This window comes from Drosophila santomea, chromosome 3R (assembly GCF_016746245.2).
Source record: "Drosophila santomea strain STO CAGO 1482 chromosome 3R, Prin_Dsan_1.1, whole genome shotgun sequence".
NCBI classification, from domain to species: Eukaryota; Metazoa; Arthropoda; class Insecta; order Diptera; family Drosophilidae; genus Drosophila; species Drosophila santomea.
This window is the reverse complement of record NC_053019.2, coordinates 23,182,564-23,198,391: the sequence shown is the minus strand read 5'-3', so window position 1 is coordinate 23,198,391 and position 15,828 is coordinate 23,182,564. Positions and strand designations below refer to the sequence as shown.

The window sequence follows — 15,828 nt, the reverse complement described above, 5'->3', positions numbered from 1 at the left end:
CAACTGCCACGCCCCCTTGGGGCCTGCCGAGCCGCCCATTTGTGTTGCCAATGAATGAATGCGGCGCAACAAATAAACCACTTTTGGCCGTTGCCCGGCATAAAGGATAAATAAATGCGGCAAAGAAAAGAAACAAGCAACAAGAACAGCACGGGCAACACAAATGAAATGCTGAAACAATGGAACTCCAGATGCAACTTCAACTGCTGCCCCCACTCTCGTCGACTGGGTCACCAGTACAGTACTCCCTCCACTGCAGCACTGTCCCAGCATTATTATCGCATCGCGTAAACAGTTCTCGAGTTGCGCCTGTTGACACTGGCGGCATGTCATTAAGGGCGACGTCAGTAGCCAACCGCTGACGTGTTAACTGCAGCGCGTCCAACTTTTAATTGGTTTTAAGTCACAAGTTAATTTCCATAAAGCAAGGGTAAAGCTCAGAGAAGGAGTTCAGAAAAAAAGCGGCAGAAAAGCACGGCGAGAAAATACAAGAAAAACTGGGGGTTAAACAGGCAAGGGAAGTAACAGCGATTTTGCATTTAAAAAGTCAAATTGAAAGTAAAATCGATCTTTCATGTAAAAAGTCAAATTGAAAGTAAAATCGATCTTTCATGTAAAAAGTCAAATTGTAAGTAAAATCGATCCTACATTTAAAAAGTCAAATTGAAAGTAAAATCGATCTTTCATGTAAACAGTCAAATTGAAAGTAAAATCGATCTTTCATGTAAAAAGTCAAATTGAAAGTAAAATCGATCCTACATTGAGAAAGTCAAATGGAAAGCTTACAAGATATCATGCAACTTATTAATTAACTTATATAGATTACATTTAGCTAAGTATAAACTTCCTAGAATGAGTAGCTAGTGTCCTATTTCTTGGGCTTGCCCCGCTTGCCGCGTTTGGGTTTCTTCTTGAATGGACCCAATCCGCGTCGCACCATTGTGCCACGCCACCAGGATTGCAGTCGAACGGCGCACTCAATGCGATGCATCTGCAGGTCCAGGAGTCGCTGCTCCTCCGCCTTCTGGGCGCGATACTCCTGCACATAGGTCATCCGCTCCTCGTAGATCTCTTGGTGCTTCTGCAGCAGTTTCTTCTGCTCGAGGATGCGCAGCTCCCAGGCTTCAGCTTCGCGATCCACGCGACGCATCTCGCTGACATAGCGCTCCTGCCACTCCTTAATCTTGGCCTGCAGCTCCAGGATCTCTCGCTGGCGAAAGGAGCGGAGTTCGGCACTTACCCGCTCCTCGCGCGATAGCTTCTGCTTGATGTCCAAAATGTCGCGTAAGTACGCCCGCTCGGCGTTCTCACCCCAAATGGTTCCTTGGGCCAGGCGACCCTCCTCCCAGCGCTGCACCAGGCTGTACTCGAGGTCATTGACCCGGGAGACACAGCGCAGCTTGTACTTGGTGTCGGCAATGCGCTCCTCCAGATCCTGCAGCTTGTCCTTGGTCACACACTTTTCGCGTTCGAGGTCCACCTTGAGTTGCTTTAGTTCATCCTTGGCCTCCTGCAGCTGCTGGGCAGCCTGGGACTCCTCACTTTTGTTGCCACACAAGGCGGCAATCGCTTGCTTAATGTTTTCCAGACCCTTATCATCGAGACAAGGAGCTTCTATCACTTCAATCTGAAGGTTTGCCATGTCCTTGTCATCGAAGGACTCCACGTTCTCTTCCCTAAATGCATCCTTCTTAACTTCGAACTGTGCATCCTCAAAGGGTTTTTGATGTTCATTGATTTGCAGACACATAATTTTCATACCCCCAAAATCCAGCTGAGCTTCATCTTCATCTTTACCTTCTACATTTGTTTCTTTCTCCTCCTTAGTTTCTACATCCTGATCTTGGGGATAACTTTTCTCTGCCAACTTCGGATCATTCATGGCTACTTCGAAAATCGCTCGCAGCGCATCCATATCCCTCTCGAATTTCAGCGCATCTAGGACATCTTCATCAAGCAGATCGGCATCGTTCTCCTGCTCACCCAGCAGGGATTCCAGTCGCGGCAGCACCTTGCCCGTAATGAGTACGCGTTCCGGCCTCTCCTGCTCCCCCATCGACGAACTGCGTCGCCTTCGCAGGGAAGCGGGCAACGAAAGCGGTTTCCGGGCATTTAAGCGCTGCGAACGCTGCTGCAGGATCAGCTGATTCAATGTGTTCCTATAGACGGTCAGCAGCAGGATGCGTCGCAGCTCCAGCAATTGCTGCGTCGAGTGTCCTTGCGACATGGCAACTAATACCGAAATGTGTTGCCCGGCGAGACAAGGGTTTTTTTTTTGGAAGCCAATCCCTGGAGCTCAACCCAGCAACAGTTGCTAGGCTGTGGAAGTTTATAAATGTTTGGCTTCCAACATGAACTCGGATTTTCAACCGACTTTCAGCTTGTGACTCATGGTGCGCCGGCTCCTTCTTGGAAAAATGCTTGAGTTCGGGACCTGGCTTGCATATTTCATTGCTGTCATCGTCCTCGTGGCTTACGTGCGAAAATGCCCAACTGACTGCGTCAGAACCCTTATTGCACGCAGAACAGAAATCGTTGAATTTATTTGCCATCCTCTGGCTCCTTTGGGTCCTACTCTTTCATTTTTCCCTTTCGCTGCGCTGTATCTGTGTTTGTAGTTGTGTCTGTGTCTGTATCTGTAACTGGAGCCGTGTATCCTTGGGGTTCATTCACTCCTTGGGGCATGCAAGTATGCGTCTTCGCCCATCGGCTTCTTCGCTTGGCTTATATGTTTAACCCAATAAATGCCGCGCTGATTGCAAGTTAAATTATTGGCGCACAGGACTCCAGACCCGCATTACAATTAAATTATCGCATTAACCGCAAAACCTGCACGCCGTTCGCCGTTCGCTCTTCGCAGGACTCTGTTTTTACGACCGATTTCCCAGCATGCCCGCAGCGACAGGGTTTAAAAATAATATAAGTACATGGACCTCTTTGGCATTGCACACTATGGTATGACCTTTCGATTACCCTGGGTTATGGGTGCACAACAAGGGAAATTATGACGTGTATCCTTTTGGATCTAGGAACTTTAGAACTAAACTTAAGAGGTGATGGTTATATTTTATTTCAATATTATTTAGTTATCTAGGAACTTTAAAAGTAAACTTAAGAGGTAATGGTTATATTTTATTTCAATGAGTATGAACAAAATCTTAAACACACCTTATGTAATAGGTACCCAGTAGGTCTGATCCTCTGCGGGGTTTTTAGAGCGCTTTAAAGGCAAACCACCGAAAGTGGTCAATGCACCGGGCGGCGTTGTCTGGCGACCAGGCCGTGGTGAAAAATGGCAGGGTGGACATTAATTTAAAGCCCGCCGATGTCTCGCACATACACACACGCTGAGATAGAGAATGAGAAAGAGACAGCGAGTAGCGGAGCGAGAGAGAGGGAAGTAGGGCACTAAGAAAGAGATGGGGGCACACATGGAGGGAGCAGCAGTTCGCACTTGGCGGTCTGCTCTGCTTTCAGCTGCCATTATTTTTAATAGACTCGAGAAGAAAAAGTTTTCAGTTTTCTACTTCATTGACTGCAAATCGGCAAAAGAAGCTCTCGGGTCGCGCATTGCCGCCATTTCAGGACCGTTAAGGATGTTAAGGATGTTAAGGATGCCAGCCAAAATTAAGTGCCCCCAAAAAAAGAGTGCGCTGTGCAGCGCCTGATAAGCACTCACATACACTTTTCTGGCACAACTGCAGCGTAAAGTCAAACACATAAATCGCCCGAGTTCGCCACAAGCCACAAGCAAAATTTTCCACCAGCAAAAAATGTTCAATTTCCATTTAGGTTCCCTTTTCCCCCCTCGACGACGACCATTTCCAATGCAAATGCTCGATTATGACAAACTTTTCATTGATATCCTTGTGCGCACTCAGCCAATATCCAATCAAAAGAATTACTTGGGTGCCAGGACATGCCAAGCTGCCAGGATATTAATAGCTTCAAGGTCCTACTCGCAAATTGTTCCGGCTAAATAATAAATATGTAAATACTTCTCGGCCTCTCAAGTTCGCCATCTCAATTGTCTCAACTGCCATGTTGTCGATTTTCGCCAGGAACAGGTATCTTTCTCTACTTAAGTTTCTTGTGTTTAATTTTAAGCCAAAGTATCTCGGAGATTGTACCTCAAAAAGAGGTTTCGCTACTCATAAATGCACTTTGAGTATTTTTGGACAACGCTTAAAGAATGACGCGTATTTCAGTTAACCGAATTGGTAGCGACAAGGAATAAATTGTCCGTGGTTCAGGTCGCTTGGCAACCAGTTTATTTTGCCATTTTGCGTAGGTCAAGGAAGGCGACTGAAGGGGTTTGATCTAAAATGTTATATTTGCTAATGCCAAAAATAGCCATAGGTTCATCTCTTAGTTTCCAACATCCAAGGCTAGCTAGAAAATACAAACTGCTATGGTATATCCCCCTATAAACAGCGCCCCTGATCCTTGCAGCCATCCCCCTGCCCCCTGAGCCATCAGGAACCGCGGAGATAACCTGCCGCACATATGACAGGACCCCATTCCGGCCGTTTGTTATCCCTCCCCCATGTAAATAACCAAAATTTTATATTGCGGCCCGCAACCACGGCATATACTATACGTGTGCCACATGGAGAGGAGCCGAGCCAGGACGAGGCAGTGAAGCCAATGCCACGACAACGCCAAAGCGAAAGCCAGGAGCAAGTCAAGCAGGACACGGAGTTGCTGCGGCTTTGGGGTCGCTGGCAGAAGCAGGAGCAGGAGCACGAGAGTGGTCACTGCTGACGCTGGGAAGGCTGATGATGGCAGGCGGACATACGGGACGTACACAGGACATGCAGGACATGGCGGACATGGAGGACAGGCAGGACACCGTGGTGAGCGTGCGAATATGTCAGCGTGTGAGAGAGGTCCTGCGCTGTTGTCTGCGGCCGGGGGAGTGATAGACGCCACTCCCATTAATTCACATTCAGGTGCCACACGCTTGGACGAGCACAAGTGGTAGCGAATGCACTGAAAAAAACAGGTCAAAATAGATGCCAAAAATGTAGCTAACAAGAATAAATTTAAACATTTATATAAATTAATGGAAAAAAATATTATTAATAATAATATAAGTATAAATTCATATTGTAGTAATTTGCAATACATTTTATTCTAAGTGTTCAGCCAATTATTAATAATTTAGAAAGGGATATCATAAATGAGATCTAATTAGGTAGCAATTCGCCCAAGAAAGCATTATTATTACATATAAAATTTTTCATTTAAAAACCGCTCTGTTTTAAGCACAAATGTGCGATAATTTTGGCCAGTGTAATTGGGGGTGCGAGTGTGCGACAACAACATGTGTTTACACTCATCAGAACAGGAATGGAAGAAGCTGGGCCCACTCGTGCAGGCAAATCCCGTGCAATGCATTATAAATGGCTCCGCCGGGTCCTGTGACCCCAGACGACCCACCACGTTTTTTTTGGCCAAGAACACAAAAACTGGACGGAGTTCAAAAAGAAGTGACCTACTTGCCGGCCGTGTAATTAGTATACCACACAGGCTCGGGCCAGGGAAAACATAAAAAACGACAGCAAAGTGTAAAATTCATGGGGCGAAAAATCGAAAGTTAGTTGCCGCCGCGTTCCTCAATGCGTGGCACGTTGGGAAAGCCGACGAAGTCGACGAGGGAAATCGATAAGGGCCAAGTGTCCCTGGCCAATGCCAAGCAACCACCAAAATAAATACGCAAAGGGACACGAAGGGCCAAGAAACCGGGCAGCCATGACAACGCGACTCAACAAAACAACAAATGCCAATCACCCATACAAACGCGTATTTAATGCGGCTATTCGAATAAACTTGCCTCAAAAATAGAACACACTGTCGCATTAATATGCCCCGTGCCACACAAACTGTGTCAATAGCGAGTAGTTGTTCTGCATATGGCCAGTTGAGTAGGAGCCGCCAAGTGGCAAGGATCGCAGCGGTAACGGCCAGCTGTCGCAAGGATACCCCAAGGATACTTCGAGGATACTCCGTTTCAAGCCATGTTTCCCCAAGCTGAACTCGAGAACTACAAGCTGCAGGTGGAGCTGCTGCAAGAGAAACTGCAGCGCAGGTGAGCAGATCAGGAATACAAAATATTAATAGCAAACCATAAAAAGATGTTATTATGGTCCTTAATAATGGGCTATTCATTATGTGTAGGCCATTATTTAGTATTAAGCCGGTTAACTAGACTTCAAAAACGCAACAAAAAAGATTAAGTTATTAAATTATTCATTGGTTTCTTTATTTATTCATGATGCAGTTATTGAATTTAATCACACTGCTGTTTTCATTATAAGCGTTTCAAATAAATGTAATTTAATTAAGTGAATCATAAAACGCAGGTTATAAATAAAAACTGCATACTAGAAAACATTAGAGTAAAAAACGAAGGTAGAAAATTTCAGTTTGAAGACTACTTATATTTAACGTTAACTGAAGTACAAATAGTATATTCATTATATCATAGCTGAATGTTATAAAATACCATTTCGGTGGAAAATTGTAAATGCCCTTTGGCACAAAAGCCATGGCCATTGATTTGGGTTTGTCAGCTTTTCGCCCAAGCTTTTCGTGTGCATGTGCAGCAGCTTACAAATGATATTCATGTCCTTTGCCTCGACTTTCTTCTCGATTTCCTTTCCGTGCAGCGAGGATAATCGCCAGCAGCTGGAGCACAAGTTGGATAAAATCTTGCAGAAGCGCAGTGAGCTGTAAGTAGCTTTTGTCCCTCCTCCCCATCATGTTCCCCAAAAAGGTAAACGGATATGTGTTTGCACTCCGCAGCGACAAGTCGGTGCGCCACAAGAGCCGCCAAAAGTACCAGGAGTTCCTGGAGGAGCAAGTCAAAAGGAACGAGCGCAACAAGAAACTGGTCCACATGCTGGAGCGGATCGACGAGCAAACGGCTGCCATGTCGCAGCGGAGCGAGCGGCTTAAGATGATGAAGGTAAGCCAATCACACTTGGAAAATACAGAAAATGTTCCAAAAGTAAAATTATAGGAAAGCAAGCATAGCCAATTTTTATGTATTTAAATTATAAACCTAACAGTATAAAGCTAAGCAACAGATATAACTTTTATATTTGTTTGTTTCAAACTATCAACTGTGTATTTTCCAAGTGCATCACGCGCAGCCTCTATCTTAATCTTTCTTTTCCCCGCTTTTGAAACAGCTGCAATACCAAATGTACTTTGCGAAATTGGTGCAGAATCAAACATTGCGTTGCATCCAGCAGACGACGACATCGCCATCGACGGCTCCATCCGCCGGCGGTGTGATACCAGTGCTGGTGCAACAACCGCAGCCGCAGGTGACGGTGACCAATCCGCAGTCGACGCCGCAGAACTGGACGTTTGCCATGGCCACGCCCACGCAGGCGGGCATGCTGTTGACGCCCCAGTTTGCAGCAGCAAGTCCTGCAGGTCCGCCCATGCCATCCATGCAGTCCATGCATCCCATGCAGCAATCCCCCATGCCGGCTGCCCATCCTGTTTACTATCCCGAGCTCTTTGGCGGAACTGCAGCGCCCCTCGGCACCTCGAACCTGTTCGATTTGCGCGCCACACTGCGCGCCTTTGATAATGAGAATGCCGATTTACCGGAGCGCATGCAGCCCCACTTGACAGGTGATTATCAGGCGGAGCTGGGCGGCAGGATGTCTACCACAGCGAGCGCATCAGCAGCAGCAGCAGCAGCAGCAGGAGGAGCAGGAGGAGCAGGTCCTGCGACACCCACATCGACTTTGTCCAGCCAGGAGAAGGGTGCGGGACAACTGAGCAGCACTTCCTCCACGCTGGCCACATCCTCGCTGACATTTGATAAATTGCCAAAGACATCGTCGCCGTCGCTGACGTTAACAGAGCTGCCGACTGCAGAAGCGGCAACTTCTGGCCAGGATGCGGTTGGGCAACCGCAAAGGGAAGCCGGCGACCTGGATGGCTGGACAAATTCACGCGTGACTAAAGTCGAGTATGAAAAATCACCAACTGTCGTTGGCCATAATGAGCCACCGGGCCAGCGCCATCAGCAACAACAGCCAGAACAGATACCACGCCAGCAGCAAGGAGGCCAGGAGGCACAGCAGCAGCAGCATCAGCAGCAGCCCTCCCACGACTTTGAAGCATACTTTGGTGAGCTGAAAATCGATGAGTCAACCTGGCGGAATGGCCAATCCCCATCCACACCCACACCCATAGCCAGCGCCCACGAAGACAAACGCCCCTTGAACGTGCGTTCCAGCGAGCTGGGTTCTGGATCTGGATCTGGATTTGGAGTGGGAATGGGAATGGGAATGGGTGTGGGTGCCGGATCAGCGGTTAGTGGCAAAGTTGGCATCAGCAACGATTTGCTGGACGAAGTGAAAGCCAGTCGGGCGGCACTCGAAAGAGCAGCGGCTGCGGTTGATGAGCAGCTGGCAAGGGGTAATCAATTGTCGCCGCCAAGCAGCCAGGACCCCAAAACCGGTGTGTCGATTGAGAATATTGAAAATGCCATTTACGGCGAACGGTTGACAGGAGCAGGAGCTGGAGTGGCAGGAGCAGGAGTACCAGCGACAGCAGCAGCAGGACTAGCTGCCACAACAGGTGAGGCGATGGCTGGCGTACAAGCCAAGGGATTTTTAGAGAATTTGGCAACCAACCCATCGCCCGAGGAACTTCAGGAGGTGGAGCAACAACAGCAGCAACAACAGCAGCAACAACAGCAGCAACAACAGCAGCAGTTGCCACAGCAAGTGGAGCCAGAGTTGTCCGGGTACGGGCAATACGATGCCAGCAGTTATGGCGATGCCAGTGAGCCCATCTATGCCAGCATCGATTCCGCCAACCTGCAGCCCATGCAAAACGCAAAAGTGGAGCCGCTTTACAGCGAAATCGGAAATCCCGCAGACTATCAGCATCAGTCGTACGCAACGGATGCAGTTGCAGTTGCTGCAGATGTGCCTGCAGCAGCAGTGGCAACCGAAGCTGCTGCCACTACGGTGGATGACACCGGTGGTGGCGATGTGCTGCCGCAGGAGTACACCAATATGGATTACGGCAACTACGAGGCCGATCAATATGCGGCCGGCTATGATCCCAATGCCTATCCGGGCTATATATACGATGAGGCGAGCGGTCAGTACATAGCCGATCCCAATGCCACCCAGTATGCGGCAGATGGCAGCTACGCTGGCCAGGAGTACGATGCCAGTGCTGTGCAGAACTATGACTACAGCGCCTACGAACAGCAGTCGGATCCACAGCAGCAGCAGGAGCAGCAGGAGCAACTGGAGTTACCAGCTCAGGAGCAACTGATGCAACAGCAACAGCAGCAGCAGGAAGCCTATCCAGAAGCAGAAGACACACCGGAAGTGGAGGAGAGTGCAGCCGCTCCGGCGGAGCCACCAACACCACTGGCCACCAGTAAGCCACTGAAACCCACATCGATACTCTCGACGACGACAGACAAACAAGCGGCGCCTAATGATGCGCAACAGCAGCAGCAGCAGCTAAAGAAGAAGAAGCGCGTTAATTTCGTTGACAGCAGCGAAACGGATGATAGCTCAAGCGCGAAACCGACCCAGGCCGCAAATCCAGGACCTGCCGCCCCCCATCCTGCCACGCCCCCAGCCGCGGGCGGCAGCGAGAGTGATTTCGATTTTTCAACCGGCAGCGAGGCGAAGAATTAGAACAACGCTGAAAACATTTCGAGCACTAATTTGTTGCCATTTGGGTTAACCAACCAGCCCAGCAGCGCCAAGCCACCCAAACCCAAACCCAAACCAAATTCAATGCGAACGACCGTCTCGATTTATTGCCAATGCATTGGGCGAAAAAAATTCGGAAAAATCCCGGAAACCCAGAGAGAGAGAGGAAAATGGAAAATAAAACAGAAGCGACCAATACGTGGAAAGTAGGGGAAAATGGCGAACCTCAAGCCGCACAAAAAAGTTGTTGCTTACTTAGGCGATGACAAAAACTAACAATGCGCGTTTAATTCAATAATTTTAGTCGCATGTCAAATAAAGCGAATAAACTTTAAAATGCATGATAAAAAACTTTAATTTGTATTTTGATAATTTAATTATATCAGATGCTTTAAGGCTGGGTAAACAGTGATTTAATATTAATATATATTATTTACAGGTTGTTGTGCATTGTTTAAACGCCTAGTATTACTGCATGTACAACAGCAGAGCATTTACTGCACTTTACTGCATTTTTGTCACTTCTGTTTACCACGCACATTCAGCCTTGACACAATTCAGCTGTTAACTGTGCGTATACGCAATATTTCCCATTTATACTTGGCGCTGACACACACATAAACACCGCGAACGTCCTGGGAAATATTTCATTAACGACATCGGTAATAAGATCAGCAGCTGTTGCCGCCAGGCCGCAATTTATCAAAAGTGCAATTGTCTTTGCCCCGGGCCTCGAAATTACCTCAACCCGCCCGGCAACATTCGCTGGCCCACATTTCTGGCCGGGATCGCTGCCAATGACACTAATTATGTGCGGCCAGGCGGTTAAAGCCACGTCCAGCAAATATGCTGATTCCCGATATGAGAAGCAGATCTGGCCTCGGCCGCTTACTTGGCCAACAATTGCCAACTTAATTGAAATTATGCCAGCCATAGTACAATGCTGCACCACACATATAGATGCATATATACTTTATTGCATAAGCGTGTATATATATACATATGTATATACATGGAAATTTTAATTTGATTCCCTGTGAAGGCGGTGAAAGCGTTTATATTTTCATTTTCGAAAAGCGCCTCCAACTGTTGCTGACAGTTTTCCATCAACTTGAGTGGCCAAGGACATTTTCCTTTCGCTCTACGATTTTCAAGCGTCATCAATGCGATCATCACAATCAATGGAATGTTTTTTTTTTTATGAGAGGAGTCCACAGCACTTATTTTCCGCCCGAGGGTTTTCATTTTTTAAACAATTTTATATAGTTTTTTAATTACACTTCAAGTCACTTATTTCACTGCCGACTTAATTTAAATTAATTTCTGCACCCAACGGGCAACAGTAAAAATGTAATTAATACATATAATTGGGCTGTCGCAATGTCAACAGTCGAGCATATCAAACAGTTAAATCAAATGTCAATCAATTTTTGTGGTCGAGTCATTAAACATTTATCAAACCATTGGGAGTACGCCGCACTACACGCAACTGTCCCTTTGCATATTTCCGTATATACACGAATTTTCCGTATTTCCGTATTGCCGTATTTAAAGCCAATTACAGCTGGGAAATTGGTGCAGTGCCGGGGTAAATAGACTAACATCCCTCCCATTGAGCATTGAACCCATTTTTGTTTCACTTTTTAATGAGTTGAACATTTGAAGCCGTACAAGCGAAAAAGTAAACCGATGCGAAATGAAGGAAGAAAATCGAGATGCCAAAGTGGCAGTGGAGGGGCAAGGACGATGGACGATGAACGATGGACGAAGGGTAAAGTGGTACTTTTCCAACAGAAACAGAAATTCGCAATTAAATGTAACACACAAAACCTCAAAGGCAAATGGCAATATAAAATGTAATGGGCCACATTTAAATTTCCTCAGTTTGGGGGCAGAGAATTCAGACAAATTTCCAACGCTGTGTCACTTCAAATGAAATATTTGCATTGACCCAAACTTTTTCCATCGGCAAAAAAGGTTTTAAATTCCAGTTAATGACGTCGCAGTCAAACCAAAGGCAGAAAAAAAACGCCAATTTCTTATGAAGCAGCTAATTGCCGACTCAATTTACGCCAAATGAAAATTCTTCAATAAATATCCTTTTGAAATTAAAGCCAAAGCCCTCGAAGTGCTAAGGTAAATATGTGTTTGACTTGAAATTACATTTGCAAAAATGTTTGGGAAGGAGGATTTGTGAACGCACCGCTACAAAAAGCTTATAAAGCGTTTTGTCAAAGCAAACATTATATAATAAATACCAGGTGCAGGATGTGTGTCCTTGTCAGCGCTATTCAAAAAATAAATTGCAAAGCAAATCAAATCGACACGTCGCAGGTAGGAGAGCTAAAGGATTATGGCTGCTTCGCCCACAGTCTGCATAATTGAGTGGCACTTATTTATGCACCCCCGGCAAACAACAGGCGGCACCACCACCCCCGCAACCAATCAATGCATCCCCATCAGAACTCACAGGATTCTCAGGACTCCCCACAAGTCCACATCGCACATTCCCATATTCGATGTGTGTGGAAAAAGAATATAATCAGTGTTGAAATTCAATTTCAAAATAAAACGCAAACGCAAATCGAGAAGCAAAATTTTCAGTGCCATCGAACATATGCTGGGTTAGGGATCTGGCGTTGTCGGTGGTGGTGGTGGTGGTGGTGCTGGTGGTGCTGGTGGTGTTGGTGATGGTGGTATGATTTCCCGATGGCTGTGCATCGTGTGTGTGTGTGTGTGCACACCCAGTGGGGCAGAAACAAACAAGGTGGAACAGCAAGAGCCGGCATACGTGGCGTATGATTGACGGTTATGCAAATGACATTTTCGGGGGTAAAGGCAAGTCGTTCGTTCCCTGATCATATTTACTATACTCGTATAGAGCAGTTATGTTATGAATAAAGCAGTTGGCTTTGTGGGTGGGTGGAGCATAAATGATGGATTGAGCCTGTCGGAAATTAATTTCCACTTCTAGTAACTCGAAACGCAGTCGAAAGTTCTGCAAAACTTCAAATTCAAACGTCTCGAACAGCACGAGTTATATTCCCAATAAAAATTATAAAATATATTTATAATACCCACCCTGCTCAATGGCCATGCAACCAATGAAGTTTTCACAAACTTTAACTTTCTGTGGCTTGGTGATACGATATCCCTTTGTCTGCGCGGCCACTAACAAGCCTTTATTTGGAATGGGCTGGGTGGTATTGTCAAAACGCAAACATTGGCCAACGGAGAGAGAGATACTATAGTTTTCGGTTCCCGTTCCAGCTCATCGGGCCCTGCACTGACATTAACGCTAATTGAAAACATGAAAGGCGATACACCAGCCAAATTCCCCGTGCGCACCGCCATCCGTGATGATTAGTGCACGTGCAATGCTTTCAGCTTTCAGCTTTCTGCTTTCAGCCCGACTGTCTGTCTGTCTGTCTGTCTGCCTCTCTGTCTGTCGAATGCCCGTCGATGTGTAGTCTCCCATGCCACCTGTCACCTTCCTCCTCATCCGCCCACCTTTCTACCACCACCAGCACTTCTCACCTGACTCCGACGGCGTTTTCCTGTTCAATTTCGTGCTATTTTCATGGTGAAAAGATAACAAAAGTTTTTGCCTCACTTTGCCGCGCTGGCAGCGTAAGAGTTTCCCCACGTTTTTCCGCCAACTTATTATTGTTTAAATATTTACACTAAAAATGGCGACGGCGGCAGCAGCAAGGGTGCGATTCCTGGTGTCTTGCTCCGTGTCGTTTACGTTGTCCTTGTATCCTTGTAGGTGCAGCCATATGCGAGGCAAGTTCGCCCAGAAACTCCTCCTTTTTGGGGGGGGCACAAAGTTTGCGAGGCACTTCTACTTTGGGGCCTCGACCTGGAGCATTGTCACACACTTGTCTTCTGCGTAGCGAGACTTTGGGCTCCCAATCCAGATATTGCCAGTGGAATACATATGGGCACTCGGAAAAAGCCTAATACAACGCTTTTAAACTTTTGAAGTACAAGTTTTAGAAGCCTTTTACTAGCAGCCGATGAATACGTAAAAGATTAAAAAAGGTTTTCTCATAATTTATAATTAAAACTCATCTTTATAGAGTAATATATTTTTTGAATGTATGTAACCGGTAGATGGAAGCGTTTTCGAATATATACAGAATATATGCATATTCTTGACCAGGATCATAAGCCGAGTCGAGTCCTCCGTATGTCCGTTCGTCTGTCCGTTCGTCCGTCCTTCAGTCCCTATAAACGCCTTTATCTCAGGAACTTTCGAAGCAGGAGATCCTGCAGCCCAGATCCCGCCATTTGTTCAGTGTCTGCTATTTTTTCAGCAGAAATTTCCTGGGGGCTTTGGATCCTTTCAACAGGCCATATCCGGCTGCGGTGTTCAATTCTGGATTACTTTAAACGAGTGGCATGCCTAAAAATTGCGCCTTACTTTGTCGATTAGTCGACGCTCGTTTTTGGGGGAAAAGCTGAGTTCGCTGATGATGTGCATACTTGTGGGGATACTGGGAACAACTGGGAGTGTATAACCCGATGTCGGATGCTAATGCCAGTGCTCACACTCGCAATCGCAATCGCACTTATTCAGATGATGGGGGAAAATGTTTTCGCATAAACATCACGTCGGTCACGTTTCACGTTTGTCCGTTACAGCTACATTTACAGCTTTGGCTCCAGTCGAAGCTCCACTTGGCGCTGCTCTTTTCAACTTTTTCCTATATTGTTGAACTGCAAATGTTGGGCCAACAGTCAGCCAGACACGTATGACAGTTTTACTACGATGGCAAACAATGCTAATAATCATCATAATGCTTTTGAAGTGGCGCAAATATTTTCCAAGCCCATAAACATAAATCAGTTGGGCGATGGTTGGTGGATGGTTGGTGATGGGTGATGGTTGGTTGGTTGCTTCATATGTCCATGTGGGCCTGGTTTAAAACGTATCAACAAGCTGTACAACATATATAACATTGAATTTACGTCCTGTCAAAAAGAGAACATGGAGGCAAAGTCCTTGCACAATTTGCAATCAGGCAAAACTAATTTGCCCAATAAGCCGCAGGCGAAGAGGTCAAAAAGGTATTTTGGATCCCAAACGACAGTTGCAGCCGTCGTCGATTCGTGTTCCAAATTGCACAGATAATGGAGCAAAATCAACTTGAGCTCAACTGATATTGACAATTCAGTGTGCCACAAACACACTGGGACAGAAGACCGAACTTTCTCAGCTGCTTGCGACCAATTGAGAGATTCCCCAAATGACAGTGGAATTGATTTTCATCGATATGGCCGAAACCATGTGCTCCTGCATTTCATATTCATATGCGAACGTGCTCCTGGCACTCCATTCTGATTGTGAATGTGATTGTGACTATGACTGTCCCAGTGACTGTGACTGTGACTGTGAACGAGTCCCTGGCAATGGCAGCTAACCGCAATGTAATTGATGTGGATTGTGCTGTGGATATGTCTTCGAACCACCGGCGACCCAGTCCGCACTTATTCATGTTGTTATTCATTAAAATCCCAGCTGAGTGCTTTTGTCTTTCACGAGAAGGTCTCGAGTGGGTGGGCGGACCGACTCCTATTGGGGGCTAATCTGCATTGTCTGGCTGGCCACATGGCAGACAATCGGGAGCTCGATGGCAAGGATACTTGCATACTTGGATACTTGGATACACGGCTACACATGTCACATTGTCCTGTTCCTCTCAGCCGGAACTTTAAGTTCTTTCAGCGTTGGACATGTTTCAAGTTCGTGGGCTTCGTGATTTGAATAGGGGTACGAAACACACTGAAAGAAACTAAGTTAGAGCACAATGGCAAATACATTTCACAGAAAACACCTAAGAAGGGGTCAATTTAAATGGAGTCTGAGGGTATAACACAATATATTGTATTCTTGATAAAAATGAAATATATTTCGCAAGATAACCAGTTTAAGCTCGTGTGTAGTCTACAGTATCTGACTTATTTATACCCTTGCGCACGGATCGCACCTCCCAATAATATCCTTATCCCCCGTATCTAGAGGCTCCGTTGGAATTTTCACTTTTATTGTTTAAGCTTTCAGCACAGATTGTGCGCGTATTATTGAAATCCCCTTTGTGCGCCCCAGGCTGGC

At 46.3% G+C, this 15,828-nt stretch overlaps 2 protein-coding genes across 2 annotated transcripts; one reads left to right on the top strand and one right to left on the bottom strand.

Moving 5' to 3' along the window:
• Positions 1 to 868: 868 nt before the first annotated feature.
• On the bottom strand, positions 869 to 2,227 carry LOC120454229 (dynein regulatory complex protein 9). Its single transcript, XM_039639330.1, has one exon. It carries the CDS (start codon positions 2,225 to 2,227, stop codon positions 869 to 871), a length of 1,359 nt encoding a protein of 452 aa, XP_039495264.1.
• A 3,714-nt stretch (positions 2,228 to 5,941) lies between these two features.
• LOC120451903 (AF4/FMR2 family member lilli) lies at positions 5,942 to 9,999 on the top strand. Its single transcript, XM_039635912.1, has 4 exons — positions 5,942 to 6,091; positions 6,672 to 6,734; positions 6,808 to 6,970; positions 7,197 to 9,999. Exons 1-4 carry the CDS (start codon positions 6,021 to 6,023, stop codon positions 9,690 to 9,692), a joined length of 2,793 nt encoding a protein of 930 aa, XP_039491846.1. The 5' UTR covers positions 5,942 to 6,020; the 3' UTR covers positions 9,693 to 9,999.
• The last annotated feature ends 5,829 nt before the right edge of the window (positions 10,000 to 15,828 follow it).

Coding starts and splice junctions, on each gene's coding strand:
- LOC120451903 (XM_039635912.1), top strand. CDS start 6,021: ATGTTTCCCCAAGCTGAACTCGAGAACTACAAGCTGCAGGTGGAGCTG. Junction 6,092..6,671: donor CAAGAGAAACTGCAGCGCAG/GTGAGCAGATCA, acceptor CTTTCCGTGCAG/CGAGGATAATCGCCAGCAGC. Junction 6,735..6,807: donor TTGCAGAAGCGCAGTGAGCT/GTAAGTAGCTTT, acceptor TGCACTCCGCAG/CGACAAGTCGGTGCGCCACA.
- LOC120454229 (XM_039639330.1), bottom strand. CDS start 2,227: ATGTCGCAAGGACACTCGACGCAGCAATTGCTGGAGCTGCGACGCATC.